This window comes from Populus euphratica, unplaced genomic scaffold, assembly GCF_000495115.2.
Source record: "Populus euphratica unplaced genomic scaffold, PopEup_1.0 scaffold1326.1, whole genome shotgun sequence".
Classification (NCBI taxonomy): domain Eukaryota; kingdom Viridiplantae; phylum Streptophyta; class Magnoliopsida; order Malpighiales; family Salicaceae; genus Populus; species Populus euphratica.
Window position 1 is genome coordinate 13,117 of NW_011501187.1, and position 16,571 is coordinate 29,687.

Sequence of the window (16,571 nt, forward strand, 5' to 3'; positions counted from 1 at the left end):
GATTAATAATATAGTTAGTGTTTGTACTCTTAATTAATATTGCCCTTTACTATTTTTTATATGGTTGGTTTCTTTACTCAATAAATCTTTTTAATTTGGTCCCTCCATTAAATTGCTGTCCAATTCTTTGTGAATTCCGGAGGCATTTTCCCCGCCGCGTCAGGTTCCGTTTCAAGAATTGATAGGAAGTTGAACGGAAGGATTATATTAAGAAACATCTTGGAGTAGAGGGGCAATATGAGTAATATCAAAGACTATAGGGACCAGATATGCGGTTTTCCATAAAACAGGAATAAAAAAACTGAGGAAAGATAGGGTTGTTAAGGAAGTACAAAAATCAAGCGGGGGGTTGTAATTGTAATAAAACATGAATAATTAGTGTTGTTGCATTTTAATTCTTTACTAACAGGTCCTGACGTAGGCTACTGTCTCGTCTTTTCTTTAGTTGGTCACTCCTCCATTCATCGCCTCCCCTTCCCTCCCCCTGCGCTTTCCTCTCTCTCGTAGAAAATCGACGAATTCGAAATCAAACCCTCAATAAAACTCTACCCCTAACCAAAATTAAAAAAATCCTAACTTCTCACATCTCTCCATTTTCAATTCCTCTCTTCCACTTTCCGAAACCCTAGAATAACATATATAATTCCAGATTTCATGCTTTATTTTGTTCTTCTAATCCTCAGTTGTGATCTTCGCGATTGGAAGGAATGAAGAGAGAGCTAGGTTTTGTGAGTTCATTCGGTCGGACGACCCAGTCGAGTTCCTCCTGTGCTCAACTATCTGACGATGATCTCAATAAGAGGTTCAAAGTTACTAAGGTAAATGGTTTCATTGTCTATACTCGAGGAAGGAAGACTAGAAACAACAACAACAACAACAACAACAACAACAACAATCATGATTGTGATAAATTGATTGCGGAGGAGGATGATGATAGACATGTTAAGAGAATTAAGAGCTTAGAGGAGTCGAAAATTGATGTAGCAAATGCAATAAATGCTTCGATTAATGATGATAATTTTAAATGTCATCAAGTTAATAACAAGACTGTAATTGGCGAGGATATCAATTGCAATAATGTCGGAAAGGGGATTTCTAAAGATGAGAGTAAGGGATCTCTGGCGATCAGAGGGGCAAACGAGATGGCCGTAGTTGTTTTTGGTGAGAATGGTGAGCCTAACAGTAATAATAGGCCGAAGAGGGTTACCAAGTCAAAATTGAAGATTAAGTTGCAAGCAGTTGAGGTTACTGTTGAAGGACCAGAAGCTATTGAAGGTGAAGCCCTTTCTAGAGTGGATGTGGAGATGATAGCTGAAGGGAGTGCCTTGACGCCTCCAAAGAAGAATTTAGAGTTGAAAATGTCCAAAAAGATTGCATTGGATAATGTACCAATGACAGTTAAAGAGCTGTTTGAGACTGGTTTGCTTGAGGGGGTACCTGTTGTTTACATGGGTGGCAAGAAGGTATAATTGCTTTGACATTCCCAAGTCTTCTAAATCCCTTTTTTTTAATGCAGAGTGATGGTTCATGATTTTTTCCTTTTTGTTTTTCTGTGCTTTAGTTTCAGGCGTTTGGTCTTCGGGGCACAATCAAAGATGTTGGGATTTTGTGTTCATGTGCTTTCTGCAATGGACGTAGAGTGAGTATTCGTGTTGCTCTTATGTAGTTTGATATACAGATTGGTTTCATATATTGAACGATCGTTGCATGTTTTTGCTTATTTCTTTTGTCGCTTTGTCACTAATGTAGGTTATTCCACCATCCCAATTTGAGATTCATGCTATCAAGCAATATAGACGAGCAGCACAATACATATGTTTTGAGAATGGGAAGAGCCTGCTTGATGTATTGAATGCATGCAGGGCTGCTCCTTTGGACTCTTTGGAAACAACTATTCAAAGTGCCATTAGTGGTTTGCCAGTGGAAAGAACTTTCACTTGTAAAAGATGCAAAGGTGAGCTATTTGCTTTTCTTTCATTTCATTAAAATTCTTATCAAAAGGATATCCAAAGCTTCTTGATGTTGAATCCTTTGGTTGTTGAATGATGTAGGTATCTTTCCTTCTATTTGTGTTGGCACAATTAGGCCTTTATGCAACTTATGTGCAGAGTCAAAGGAATCTCATCCCACCCTAACTATTGGATCTAGTATAATATCTAGGTATGTGTTTTTTTTTAATGGTTATCAGTTGCAGCTGTTAATTTTTGCACTTTCTGATTTCTTATTCATGCATTTTGGTGAACTAGGCTTGCAAATTTTCTTTTAATCTGTTGAAATTTGGTTGTTTAAGTTCATGAAAGCAATGTAATTCGTGGGCTTTGGTGAGCTAGGTTTACTGATTTTCTTTATTTCCCCCCCTAAAACTGGTAGTTTAGGCTCAATATGATGATGTTCTGATTTATTGTTTATTGTAATGTTTTGTATTTTGCTTGCTTCAATCAGGAAAGTAGGATAATTTATTCTTGGCTTTCATAAAAAGCTTTAGTGGTCCATGCTTCATGGTATGTTGGAATCACCTTAGAGAAAAATTTTAATAGATGTCTTTTTTAGAATATATGATGCATCATCTAACATAATTTTCTCCAGTTGGTCTTATTATCCCAAGTTAGATGGTTTCATGCCTACTTTTAAAAAAGTGTTGAAACCTGCCATCCTTGATCTTACTTTAGATGGATAATAAATCTGAAGACCATAACATCTGGCCAGTTTTTATTAATTCTGGCACACTGTTCCTTTGTTTTTCCTTTGTTATCTCTTATTAAGTTCTTTCAGGAATATGTGGGTCTCTGGCGTGCTTCTTGCAAGCTTGTGTTTTGCCTTCATATCTTTTGGCTATGTTAATTGCAGAGAAGAGTGATCTTTTGATTCCTGATTTTGGGTGCGTGGTTATGCAAACATTCCCACCATAACATCTGGCCAGTTTTTATTAATGCTGGGCCACTTTTCCTTTAGGCTCTCATTTCTGTTTGTTTTTCCTTTGTTATCTCTTATTAAGTTCTTTCGGGAATATGTGGGTCTCTGGTGTGCTTCTTGCGAAATTGTGTTTTGCCTTCATATCTTTTGGTTATGTTAATTGCAGAGAAGAGTGATCTTTTGATTCCTGATTGTGGGTGCGTGGGTATGCAAAAATTCCCTTCAGAAATTTCGCAGATGCTTTCATCAGTGGAAATTTGTCTGTTTTATGATTGGGATAAGTAAATAAACTCTGTTTGAGATGATCCTTGTATTTATATGGTTAGAATCAGGATGCTAGAGCAGGCAATTAGACAATACTTGAAGTTATGGCTTTAAACAACAAATGTCACTATTACACAAATGATTTGGATATTTATGTTATGTTAAACATGCAACAGATTTTGGTACGTCATTTCAGACTTAAGCTTAGACTGTCATGTAATGCCTGCACATGTAAACGTGACTGTGATCTCAATCTAAAACAGATTTCTTATTGCCTTTATTGCTTGATGCAATCGAAATGCTTTATGTGAAGTTTGGCATATCACTCATATTGCAAATTTATGCCATGCTCATAGCTTTGTGGTGGTTAATCTTTTGATTAGTGTGCATCATCCACCCTGTTTATGTCTATGATTGGGCTTCTATTACAAACAGCGTTGTCAAAAGGTGCTTAGGTGCTTGCTTAAGCGCTATAGGTAAGGCGAGGCCACATCGCCTTTATTAGCCTCAGGCGATGAATTTTAATGAAGCGCTACCTAGGTGAGCGCCTAGCACCTTGTGCATTTTACAGGTTTGGCCTTTGACAACACTGTTCCTATAAATTTTCTTATTTTGTTTTAAGGGTGAAAAATATAATTTTATATGACTATGTTATGGTATTTTATATTTTCTAATGATCTAATCTTAATTGGGAAGATATATATTTTAGATTTATATATTATAATATAATATAATATTATACATATTTATTTTTTTGTTAATTTCTAGCATTTCTCCTTGGTTTATTCGAGTATGCACCTAACCCCTCTGGCATTTTACAGGCTTGGCGCATTTTAGCGCCTTTTGCCTTTGACAACATTGGTTACAAGGTAGCCTTCCCTCACCTTAAAAATCCTTGGTGTAGGATCCATTTCCAAGACTTTGGTATGATGCCATGATACCTTCCCAGCATACTGACTAGACCTAATTTACATGCTTATTATTGAAAAATATTTGTGAATGTTTTAATGTTTTACACCAATTCTATGTTTTATCTTTTCTATTAACACAAACAGTGCATCTTTTTGTCATACTTGAGCTACTATTGAAGGGAGTATAGCTTTTTCTAGAGAACATTATAATGTGCTGAAGTTGTATTTTTGCACATGACGTGATTGCTGGTGAAATATGCTTGCTGCTTGCCTTGCAATTGGTTTTAGATGGTTGATTGCTTTTGGTTGGCTTTTTCTTCAACTTACCATCATAACTGATATTCAAGTTGACATGCTATTTAGATGTCTTTCCAGTGGATAAATTAGTATATAAATTAACTTTGCTTATTTCATAATATTTCAAGTGCATTGGTATACCATGAATGTCCAGGTGTAATAATCATGAGCTCAGCTTGGCTAATTGTGTTTAAAAAGGACTCAACAAAACATATTAGGAGAAGATTCTAAAAGAATCCACATTTCATGCCATGCATGCATGAAAAACATTTATTATACATCTCGTCTGACAAGTGCCATTAATACAGTAAATGGCTTCAGCTTTTTCTATTTTTATTTTTATGTCTCTGTGTGTATTATCAAATAAGGTTTGATTTTTAGATGGTTATTTTGCATTTAGTACAATCTGTGTTATTTCAGCTCACCAGAACAAGTTTTGGCCTTGGAGTACTTCAAGCCTGCCTCTTTCTCTACTTCCTCACAAGATAATACTCTACGGAAGAAAAAAAGAAGGTCAGTATCCTTTTTGTTGTCTTTTTTATTGTTTGCAGTGTAGCATATTAATGCTAATGTTTAACTTCTTGCTTTGAACTGCTAAGCAATTTTTAGTTATTGTTTTCGAAGCATGTGGAAACATGCTGATGTATTTTAATTGTCATCTTGTTCTGATGAATTACTCTGTGTACCTTGTTCTGCTCTAGCTACTCTTTCTCTTGTGTATAAGATTCGTATCTTTGTGATTTCAGGTCTTCAAAAACAGATTTGAACAACAGTGCTCCAGTGCGTGTTTCTTCAAGAATTCAATCCAAGATTACATTAAAGTCAGTATCCTATTTTATCTTGCTGTTGTGTTGCTTATTATGATATTGTGTTCTGGCTTAGGGTTTAATTTTCCTCTTTGGGAAAGTTCATAATCTTTATGGTTACATCAAAAAGCCACCTGTCCCCCAACATTTTAGGTTGTACTCTTAATTAGCATTTCAGTTTATGCTTTAGTTGGCAGTTTGCCATGGGCCTTTTTTGTAGATGCTTACACATGTTTAATCTGCATTAATTCAGACCAGAAGAACCAGATTTGATTGCAAAACCATCCAAAGTTGCTTCAGTACATCTCTCTCCACGAAAAAGGAAGTATAAGAAGATCTCACCAAGGTTTGTTTCATTTTTATCTTGTTGATATTCTGCTTGGTCTAGTCTTGCTTTCACCTTTTTCTGGCTAGTAAATAGTTTTGGTTATTAAATTGCATGAAACATAGAAAGCGTAGTTGTGATATGTTATGGTCTTCATTAAAAAATATGCTTACTCATTTCCTTTTTTTCCTTTTTCAGGATATCAAAGTCAATTTTATTGTCCAAGTCCATCAAAAATACAACACCAGGCATCTCTTTACAGAAGACATATCAGTGGAAAATAACAACAAAGTTGGTTTCATCTTTCTTTTTCCCCTCTTATTCTCCCCTTTTCTTCTTTACTTTTGGCTTGAATGTTTCTTCTCATAGCAGTGTTTTATGTCTTCTGTTATTGCTACTAATCTGGCCCCTGGTATCTTATTTTCTCAAGAGATCAGCGGTTGCATAGATTGGTTTTTGAGGAAGGTGGATTACCTGATGGAACTGAACTAGCATATTATGCTCGTGGGCAGGTGATTAATATCACATATTCTTATCCTTTTACTTTCTTATTGTTTATACTAAATAATATAAATTCTTCTGCACAGAAATTGCTTGGTGGGTATAAAAGGGGCTTTGGAATACTTTGTCAATGCTGCAATTGTGAGGTAGTTCTTATTGGGTAAACTTCATCACTCCTTTATCATCTGTCAGACGTATTGTCATGGATCTATGGTTTATGACTAATGTGCAGGTCAGCCCCTCAACGTTCGAAGCTCATGCGGGTTGGGCTACTCGCAAAAAACCGTAAGTCTTCTTTTTTATTAGATGTGACTTGCCTTTATATTTTGAGCTATTTTTCTCCTCACAAAATTTCATGGTCTCTTGTTTTTACCCCACAGCTATGCATGTATTTACACATCTAATGGCGTATCACTCCATGACTTGGCAATTTCTCTCTCAAAAAGTCGGAAGTATTCTTCTCGGGATAATGATGACCTCTGCATCATTTGTGCAGATGGCGGGGATCTTCTGCTTTGTGATGGTTGCCCAAGGGCCTTCCATAAAGGTGAAAGTAAATTCTAAAGGTTATAAGAAAAGTAAACTTTTAAATTGCTGATTAACTAATCAAATTGTTACCAACAAGAAACTTAAAAGCTGCTTCTGGACACAGCCCTCTCCTATCTCTGGTTTGGTTGAATTTTTGATCTTCTGCATTAGTTTTCTTTTGACAGGTCAATTAATGCCATGCTAAAAGTGCTGTATGAATTAATTTTGAATCGTATAAGTATTTTAATTAGTATACTCATGTATGATTTTAATGTTTTATAGAAAATTAGCTTAATTAATATTAATAGTTATTATTAATTAAGAGTATTAGTTCATTTCCTATTTTTGATAAGATTCTTTTAGCACTTTCTTGCCTTCCAAAATATAAAGCACAGTTATGCCTTCCTATATTGAAGGTCATTTTTATCATGAATAAAAATTGAGAATTCAAGTTTCTCTTTGAATGGAATCTCCTCTTGTTTCTTTGCATTGTGGATTCAAGAAAAAATGAGCATCAATGAATGATATTTGAGAATTTGCTATTCTACAAAATTGTTTGCCCTTGTGGACCTTAAGAACCCCAATTACCTTTTGGATTCAAAGAAGTCACTTGTGGATTCAAAGGCTGCCCAATTGATTCTAGGTTTTTCTGTCCTTATTGTAGCTCCAACATGAGAAATTTCTGTATATTTTAATTTTCTTGACCTGTGAAATGCTTGCTTGTGTTCACTATATAGTTAAAGGCACAAAAATTAACAGTGTTATGAGTCCCTCATTTCTCGAGGATGATGGTCCATTTTAAGTCCTGTAAATTGAAGTTTAGTATTCAAATTCTGGTGTCCTTTGTTATTAACCTATTAATCTTCTTTGATGAGTGACTGTTTGGACTTTGACCAGCTGAGAACTGAGATGACAACTTGCTAGGCATACTCGTACCAAGCTTTGTAGCATTTTCAGTTTTACACCTTCCATGAATTTGTGTGTTGTGTCAAAGTGTTTTTAATACCATGACTTGGGTTGAAAACATGTATTTCCCAGCAAGTACTTGTTCCTTTTTTTGAGCTCGGTTGAAAGAAAGATCTTCCATGATTTTTATTTTGTAGTGAGAAATTAGCGGCTTAGTTTTTAGTGAGAAATTAGCGGCTCCAATTAGCATGCCTGGTTTCATTGCATTATATATTGTTCTTTAAGCATGAAATGTGAGCCATTACTATCACTACTCAGAATTTGTGTGTTCATGCTTTGTGAAATTGACAAATTATCGAATCTTTATCTCATAAGACTGTAAGTTGCATCTAGATGATTTCCTGACTGCACAATTTTATTGCCTTTGTAGGATGTGCTTCTCTATCAGCTGTTCCCAGTGGCAATTGGTATTGCCAACATTGCCAGAATATGTTCCAAAGGGAAAAGTTTGTTGAGCATAATGCAAATGCTTTTGCAGCTGGAAGGGTTTCAGAAATTGATTCTATAGAACAGATAACTAAGAGATGCTTTCGTATTGTCAAAAATGTAGAAGCTGAACTTACAGGATGCGCATTATGCAGGTCATTGCTACACTGATAAACTGGAATACTTGAGCTTATTTACTTTGTAACAACTCATGACCCACATCACACATTTTGTAATGAGAAGTTGTCACTATAAATATGGTTTTTGGTCTTTTAATCCCTTTGGACTTAGCTGTAGCTTGATATATCTTTAGCATTTGTTTTATGCAGAGGTTATGATTTTATGAGATCTGGATTTGGTCCACGCACAATTATACTTTGTGATCAGGTAATTTTCAAAAAAGTTCGTGTCTTCTTTTTTGTTGCAATTGAAATTGAGTGATTTAGATGGGGAAGTAGTTTTGTGTCAAGAGTGCTTGCATCTATATAATTAACTTGATGTTCACTTTTTGATAAGGTGCTTTCCTCTTTTTTCATGTCATCTTGTTCTTCTGTTTCCTCTGTGTGGACATGGAGTTACATTTTGAAATCATTGTTGCTTGAATTTGTGTAGAGGTTGGTACACTTACTATTTATTTATGATCTGTGCCAGTGTGAGAAAGAATTTCATGTTGGCTGTTTAAGGAGTCATAAGATGGCAAATCTGAAGGTTAGTTCGTACAGGATCTTATTTTCCTTTAAAGATGGATATCATTTGCATCAACTCATTTTTATCTATGGCGAACATTCTACTTGTTTGGCAGGAACTGCCAAAAGGGAACTGGTTTTGTTGCATGGATTGCAGTAGGATCCATTCTACTTTGCAGAAGTTGCTCATTCGTGGGGCTGAAAAACTCCCAGACTCTCTTTTGAATGATATAAAGAAGAAGCATGAGGAAAAAGGTTTAAACATCAGTAACAGTATTGATGTGAGATGGACGCTTCTTAGTGGAAAAATTGCTTCTCCAGAAAATAAGCTTTTACTCTCACGGGCTCTTTCTATTTTTCAAGTAAGTGCTGTCCATGTATTATGGAATATTTCTTTGGCCATTGATGCCTGAATATAGTAATCAGTGGTGGTGCTGCTCTAAATTAATAGCTGTTGACAGGATTCTGGGTTTTTGTTGTTATTGGGTTTTATTGTTTTACCAATTCGAGGACTTCAAATCTAATAAATGAAAATCTTTTGTTTCTGTCTTTGTTTCAATCTTTAAAGAAGAGTGCTGGAATATATTATTTTGTCCTTTTTGGAAATAGTTTTCTTGCTATGAAAGAATAGCATGTTTGCTGTGATGCGCAAGGTGCTTTTCACCTCGATGCTCAGTCAAATCCTGTTCAACAAGGATAAAAAATGTGTTTTTAGGATTGATGCTCCTTCACATGAAGTTTTGATGCTTTTAGTCAGGTATTGTTTTTCTTAATTGAAACTGCCTTTTAAAGAATTCCCGCGCATTGGTTTTCTAATATTTAAAGAATTCCCGCGCATTGGTTTTCTAATATTTAAAGAATTCCCATGTGCCACCTCACTCCCTATTTCCCTACTTCATCTGGGCATCAAACCTTACCAGTAATTGACATATGAGAAATATCGTGTGGGGAATCAGAAATGCCTGGGGAGGAACCCTAAACTCAATCCTCTTTGTCTGCTTCCCACTCTTTCTTTTGTTCTCATTCAAAATCCTTAATTGAAGGAATTTAAAGCAAGCAAGAGTATCATTAAGAACATAACCTGCATTGATCTTTAGTGGTCAACATACTTATTATCATTTTTTTTATTTTTTAATCCAACATCTATTTTTTTTTTTTTTTTTTATATATAATCATCATTCTGATTGTCAATAACTTTGGAAAGACGATTTAAATTCTTGTGTTTAAAAATTATGGAGCTTTTTGAAAATACAGTGCAGAAACTTGTCAATCCCTCACTGACTGCTGCAACCCCACTTGATAAACAATGCATGCCTCTGACTGCTCATTAGGAGGATGCCGTTATCACTTTCTAAATCCCTGCATGTGCATGCTTGCAGTGATATGTGAAATTTGATGATTTGTTTTCAGAGTCCTCTTTCGTTGATGATGTCATGCAAGCATTATTTTTCTCCCTACAACTGTGACAATGTTAATGTTAAATTTAATCATTTACTTCACAATCTTACCTATCTATATCATAATGTCGTTCTATTTTGTGTTCCTCTTATGTGCTTCTGTATTTTGTGTAATGCTTCATCTGCAAATAAAAGTAACCAAGATATGCTAAGCTGATGTTTTTGTCCTTTATTTTCCAGGAATGTCTTGATCCTATAGTTGATTCAACAATTGGACGTGATCTTATTCCTTTGATGGTTTATGGGTAAGCATTCATATTTTTTTTCCCATTATATACAGCATAGCATTTCATTGCCAGTTTCTGCAGCCATTAACATCAACTATTTTTCAGTAAGAACTCAAAGGGCCAAGATTATGGGGGAATGTACTGTGCAGTGTTAATAGTCAAGTAAGATATAGTTTTGTATCTCCAAGCTGGCTATATCTGGAGCTTTAGGAATGTTTATGAATCCTAGATCTCTAATTTTGCAGCTCATGTATCGCATCAGCGGGTATACTAAGAGTTTTTGGGGAAGAAGTTGCAGAGCTTCCCTTGGTTGCAACAAGGAATTTTGACCATGGCAAGGTGAGGATAATCAGCTGGGCTTGATATTTAGTTATTTCTCTGGCATTTGTTTGCACTCGTAAGCTTTTTCTGTGAGCTTGAATTTAGCATTTTTTTTCCAGGAGGGAGTCGTGTATTTTGAGTCCTCTCCAATCCCCAATAATTTTTAGAACATGAAATTATTATATCTTATACTTTTCAGCTATTGTGATATAGTTGTGAATCTTGGTTTGCTTACTTTCTCAGGGATACTTTCAATTACTGTTCTCCTGCATAGAGAAGTTGTTGGCGTTTTTAAATGTGCAGAATCTTGTGCTTCCAGCTGCCAAAGAGGCCGAATCAATATGGATCGAAAAATTTGGTTTTCAGAAGATAAAACCTGAGCAGGTATGAATGGTTCTTAATGAAAGGTGCAAATTAATATAGTTGTAAATCTATTGTTTACCTGTCTGAAATTGATTTTTACTTTGCAGCTTAGCAAATATAGAAAAAACTGCTGCCAGATGGTGCGATTTGAAGGGACATCTATGCTACAGAAAGCGGTTCCCACCTGTAAAATTGTTAATCAAAGTATCGAGTCCATAGGGTTATGTAGAAAGGAGTAATGGGGAGCCTTTATATATATATATATATATGTTAATTTTTAGTGAGGGAGAAGACGGCTGATCTTTTTAGTTTCTACAGTTTTGATCTTATTTTTTCATATTGATGTATAGGCTAGATATTGAAGGAAGTATATACATGTCTGGTCCTCGACGGAAGCTATTTGGGCTTACCGCTTTGTCATTTAGTTCAATTGAGTTGGTAATTTTACTTTGATTCTGAAGCTGAAATTCAATGTCATGATTGTATTGGTATCTCGACTTTCCATTTTTTTTAGAGAAAATAACAGATAATGATATAACAGGCGTGTACGAAGCCTTCCGTTTACGGTCAGTGCAAACAGACGTGTACAAAGCCTTCCGTTTACGGTCTGCTCAGTGCAAACAGACGTCTGCATAGCATATCTTTCATGTTTTAGCAAAAACAGCATTGTCTGTCATCGTCACCTATGCAGCAGCACCTTCTGCTTTCAACCATAAGAAGGGAAAACGCATGCAAGAGAACTACATGCTCTTTTCCATATTTACCACAATCTGTCTGTTGTCTTAGTTCATGGACCTTCCTAACTTCAAATCTGCCCAATTCTCTGTTATCCTTTCTTTTCTAGAATCTGCAATAATCACAACTTGCACGAAGTGATCTTAATGCCCATGCATTTCCTACCTGCCACGCTATAGATCTTGAGTTCCAAACCGCATCGGGAATCTACGCAAAAGGAGAATTTATGCTTCAAATTATTTGTACTTTACTAAAGATAAATTGGATTATGATGGTAATGGACATAACAAACCACAATACATTACAATGCAATGCAAAAATATCTTGATAGGCAAGGTATTGATTGACAATAACAAGAGCATATGATGGTTCGCCGAGGTAGATAATTGAGATCCTGAAAGTAGAGCCATATGTAAGCTCATAAGTGTTCTTAGGGACACTGCAGGTAATGAATATCTATTCTCTCTATAGTCTATTGTTAGGAAGATCATAGGTCCATGTGACTGGAGTGGTAGCCTCTTCGTTATATCAGTGCTTGAAATATATCATGAATGGAATGCTAGTAACTATCAATGCTGAAGAAACAATTTTTATGATAAGGAATATGGCTCTATCATTTATTGAGGTTGAAAATTTTGAAGTTGAGAATATTCACGTCTTTAAAATCATGAATGCTGAGCGGGGTCTTGAGAACATGATATTGAGAAGGCTGAAGATTTCATAAGTAGTAAGGATGACTGCCAATTGCTTCTTGAAACATGGATTCCTTTTTAGTATGATCATAATACTAGGACACTAGACCAAATCAATGTGACGAAATTAAAATATGTTGATCAAAGATTTGGACTTGGATATAAGCCCAAAAAAGATGACTATAAATGGGTTGTCAGGATCAAAAGGAGAGTAAGAATGAAAAAGATTAAAGGGCAAGAGCCAGAAAAGGAAGAACTTATTATCTTGCCACTCTAAACAACTTTCCTAAGACCTGCTTAGGTGATCAGATCTGACAATGAAGTGTTGAAGATAACAGACCTCTACATCAGTGTTTTGGAATGTGAAGACAAAGCATATTGAGGAGGTAAAATTCAAAGTGGAGGATGAGATGCTATTGTAATTGTATGTGCACACTATTGATGAAATCCCTACAAAATCCTTTATGAAGAAGCTGGCTAACGGTGAAGTGTACCAGAATTGGAAAATAGAGTTTGTTCCTATTGTGTAAAAAAAATTAATTGTCAAGGAGGGCATTAACATACATTTTTTGTTTCCAAAAAAGAAAAAAAGTAAGTTTAACTATAACATGTATTCATACTACATGTGCTAATCACCATTACAAGAATAAAAAATAGATCCCTGTTTTTTTTTATTATGTGAGTCCTGAAAATCATATCAAGATCTTAAAATCTTACCCTTTGTAACTTTTGGCTATATCAAGAGGTGATGTATAAATGATCGTTACTTCAGAAGTATATTCTATGGTTATGGAATGATTCGACTTAATGAATACTATTAGGAAAGCGAGTTAACTCAGATATGATTGATGTGAGTGGAAAAGAAAAAATAATTTTAGTTCTATATCAGTTACTTGTATTCACTAACTGAGATCATATCACTTGAATAAACTTGATATTATTTAGAATACTTGTAATTATAAGGATGAATTGAGTATGAAATTCTTGAGGGATTGAATTATATTCAGTCATATGTAACTAAAAATACTTGAGGTATATTTGTATAATTTAAGGAATAATTAATTATAAGGAATAATTAATTATAAGGTTGATGTCTCCTATATGACCTGTATTAGGTTTATATATTGTAGCTCCTTTCATTATATGCTTCAAGTCACATGGTTCATTCGTCAAGTATGAAGTTCTTGTGTGCATGTTTAACATATAATGTCTTAGATAGATTCAGTCTTTTATGGGCGAGTAAGAGATGTTGATTATTAGATTAAGCTTGGTCCTCCCATGAGGGATGGGTCTGGCCCAAGTATTTAGAGGAGTTACTAAAAGAAATAATTGCTTTCTTTACCTATATATATAGGGATATAACCCATATGAAAATTTAAGTTTTTTATTGTTGAAAGAAAATAGTTCTCTCTTTCTCTTTTCCCATCTTGGATTCTATACGTTAACTTGACAAGATTCACAAGACATTTGTACTATAGAATATTATTTTAGTTCTAGTAATTAAAGTAGCATTGAAGTAATTGATTTAGAGATAAAAGAGTGAATTCTTACATCACAAGTAAGTTTCCTTATAATTCTATGCTTCATAGTGCACTTTATAGCCCTTGTATACCAGATAATGTATTTTCTAGCCCTATCTCTTTTCTTTTGAGTGGCCTTTGAGCCCTCATCTTCTAGGTAGTACATTTTCTAATATTGCCTCATTTCGAGTAAGCATTTAAGCCCTTATCACTTAGATAATGCATTTTCCAACCCTATCTCTTTTTTTAACGCACTTTTAAGCCCTTATACCTTAAATAGTTTGCTTTCTAACCCTATCTTTATTTTCCTCGAGTGTACCTTTGAGCCCTCATCACTTAGATAATGTGTTTCCTAACCCTATCTTTTTTTAGCATGTTTTTGAGTCCTCATATCCCAGTAGTGTGCTTTTCAACCCTATCTTTATTTCTCTCGAGTGCACTTTTAAGCTCGCATCACTTAGATATTGTGTTTTCTAACATCATCTCTTCTCTTTATGAGAGCACCTTTAAGCTCTCATCTCCTATATATTGTGCCTTTTAGCCTCATCTCCTCCTTTGAGTACACCTTTAAGACCTCATCACTCAGATATGCTCTCTAGCCTTATCTCTTCCCTTTTCAAATGCATTTTTGAGCCCTCATCTCTTAGATGATATGCCTTCAAGCCCTATTTTCTTCTTTTCAAGTGCCTTTGAGCCCTCATCTCTCAGATAATGCGTATTTATACCATATGTTCTTCCTTTAGAGTGCACCTTTGAGCCCTTACCTCTTAGATAGTGCACCTTCAAGCCTTATCTTCTTCCTTTTAAATGTGTTTTTGAGCCTTTGTCTCTTAGTTAGTGCGCCTTCAAGTTATATTTTTTTTTTCTTTCAAGTGTAGCTTTGAGCCTTTATTACTTAGATAGTGTACTTTCTAGCCCTATATCTCTTTCCTTTTAAGTATGCCTTTAAGCCCTCATCTTCTAGATAATGCATTTTCTAACCATATCTCCTTTTTTTGTATGCATTGAGCCCTCATCACTTAATATAGTGTGCATTTTAGCCCTATCTCTTTTCTTTTTGAATGTACTTTCTAGCCCTCTATACCGAATAATGCACATTCTAGCTTTATCCATTAAGTGCGCCTTTGAGCCCTCAACCATCAGATAATATATTTTCTAGTCTTATCTCTTTCCTTTCAAGTGCACCTTCAAGCTCTCATCACTTAAGATAGTATGTATTCTAGCCCCATCTCTTTTCCTTTTTAATGCATTTTCTAGCTCCATCTCTTTTCTTTTTTAGTGCACTTTCTAGTCTTTGTATATCAGATAGTACACTTTCCAACCTTATTTATTGCGCCTTTGAGCCCTTAATCATTAGATAGTACAATTTTTAGCCCTATTTCTTTTCTTTCGAGTATGTTTTCTAGCTATTGTATACCAAATAGTGCGTTTTCTAGCTATATCTTTATCCTTTCAAGTATGCCTTTAAGCCCTCATCACTCAAAATAGTGTGCATTCTAGCCCTTTCTCTTTTGTTTTTAGTGTATCTCCGAGCCCTCAGTTTTAGCTCTATCTATTTTCTTTTTGAAAGCGTCATCAAACTCTCATCACCCAAGTTATGTGTTTTTTAGCCCTACCCTTATCACTTACTAAGCGCTTTGAGCCCTTATTTCTAAAGAACTAATCATTTCTTAATATGGTAAGCTCACTCTCTCTCATTCCTTTTTATTTATTTATAAAATTACCATCTAAAGTCTCTTATGCTAATTTCTATCGTAAACATTGTAAAGAGAGGAAAACTGTCATAATTTTTTTCTGAGTTATTCTCCAAAATTTATCCTGTTTCCTCGTAAAAATAAAAAACCAAAAGCAATAATAACAATAAGATTGGCAATTTGCAAAAAACTTGTTATGGAAGGTTTTAGATAAAAGAGATAAAAGGTTGTCAAGCCATTAGTTGGCCCAACCCAGTTTGGGTGAGTCGGGCCTGGATTTCGGGCCAGCTCTAGCCCACTCATTTAAAAAATAATAAATAAATAATATATATAATAAAAAATAAAAGCTATTTTTTCAAAAAACCATTTTAAAATTATCTATGGGTCCATCGCATATTTTTCTAACAATTTTGTCTAATATCAGAATGTAGACTTACATTATAAGATATGAACTCGATATCAATATATCTTATTTTTCCCTATATAAATCTCAAAATTTTAAAAATAAACTTTATTTTATAATAAAAAAGATGTTTTTTTTTTCACACATATAACCAAATTCTAAAATTTTCATGCATATTTTCTAAAAAACAAAATTGTATTTTTATCATGTTTTAAAATACAAAATGGATATTATAATCAGTTTATGATTATCTATTAGGATTTGACCAAAATTTAAGAAACAAAACCTATAAAAAATTAATTTGTTTAATTAATATACAGGGTATGAACTTCACAACATAATACATACTTATGTTATTAATTTAAATGAATTGGTAGGAATAAATGTTAGAAATTAGTTGTATCTAGTCAATAATTATGATGCTAAAATTAGAGCCTTAGAACAATTAGGATTTAACCCGATAAGATGAAGACTTTCTTATGGAGGAAGATATGCCTTGAACTTTAGATGGGACCATAGAAACAGACAACAATATA

The 16,571-nt window shown here is 34.5% G+C and overlaps 1 protein-coding gene across 5 annotated transcripts; it reads left to right on the forward strand.

Moving 5' to 3' along the window:
* The first annotated feature begins 377 nt into the window (after positions 1-377).
* On the forward strand, positions 378-11,458 carry LOC105117403 (uncharacterized). 5 transcript variants are annotated; one of them, XM_011015057.1, is made up of 22 exons: positions 379-1,463; positions 1,562-1,639; positions 1,750-1,954; positions 2,052-2,160; positions 4,806-4,898; positions 5,132-5,206; positions 5,445-5,537; positions 5,715-5,807; positions 5,947-6,028; positions 6,104-6,163; positions 6,250-6,302; positions 6,398-6,405; positions 6,514-6,564; positions 7,882-8,092; positions 8,267-8,324; positions 8,589-8,645; positions 8,740-8,985; positions 10,261-10,325; positions 10,413-10,469; positions 10,553-10,646; positions 10,872-11,012; positions 11,099-11,458. In XM_011015057.1, exons 1-22 carry the CDS (start codon positions 708-710, stop codon positions 11,228-11,230), a joined length of 2,817 nt encoding a protein of 938 aa, XP_011013359.1. In that variant the 5' UTR covers positions 379-707; the 3' UTR covers positions 11,231-11,458. The 5 variants fall into 5 exon arrangements, with proteins under 5 accessions (XP_011013358.1, XP_011013360.1, XP_011013359.1 ...); XM_011015056.1 differs by lacking the exon at positions 6,398-6,405 and having other exon boundaries at positions 378-1,463; positions 6,104-6,177; XM_011015058.1 differs by having other exon boundaries at positions 378-1,463; positions 1,563-1,639; positions 1,863-1,954; positions 6,398-6,564.
* Positions 11,459-16,571: the final 5,113 nt, after the last annotated feature.

Coding starts and splice junctions, on each gene's coding strand:
- LOC105117403 (XM_011015053.1), top strand. CDS start 708: ATGAAGAGAGAGCTAGGTTTTGTGAGTTCATTCGGTCGGACGACCCAG. Junction 6,303..6,397: donor TGGGCTACTCGCAAAAAACC/GTAAGTCTTCTT, acceptor TTTACCCCACAG/CTATGCATGTATTTACACAT. Junction 8,325..8,588: donor CAATTATACTTTGTGATCAG/GTAATTTTCAAA, acceptor GATCTGTGCCAG/TGTGAGAAAGAATTTCATGT.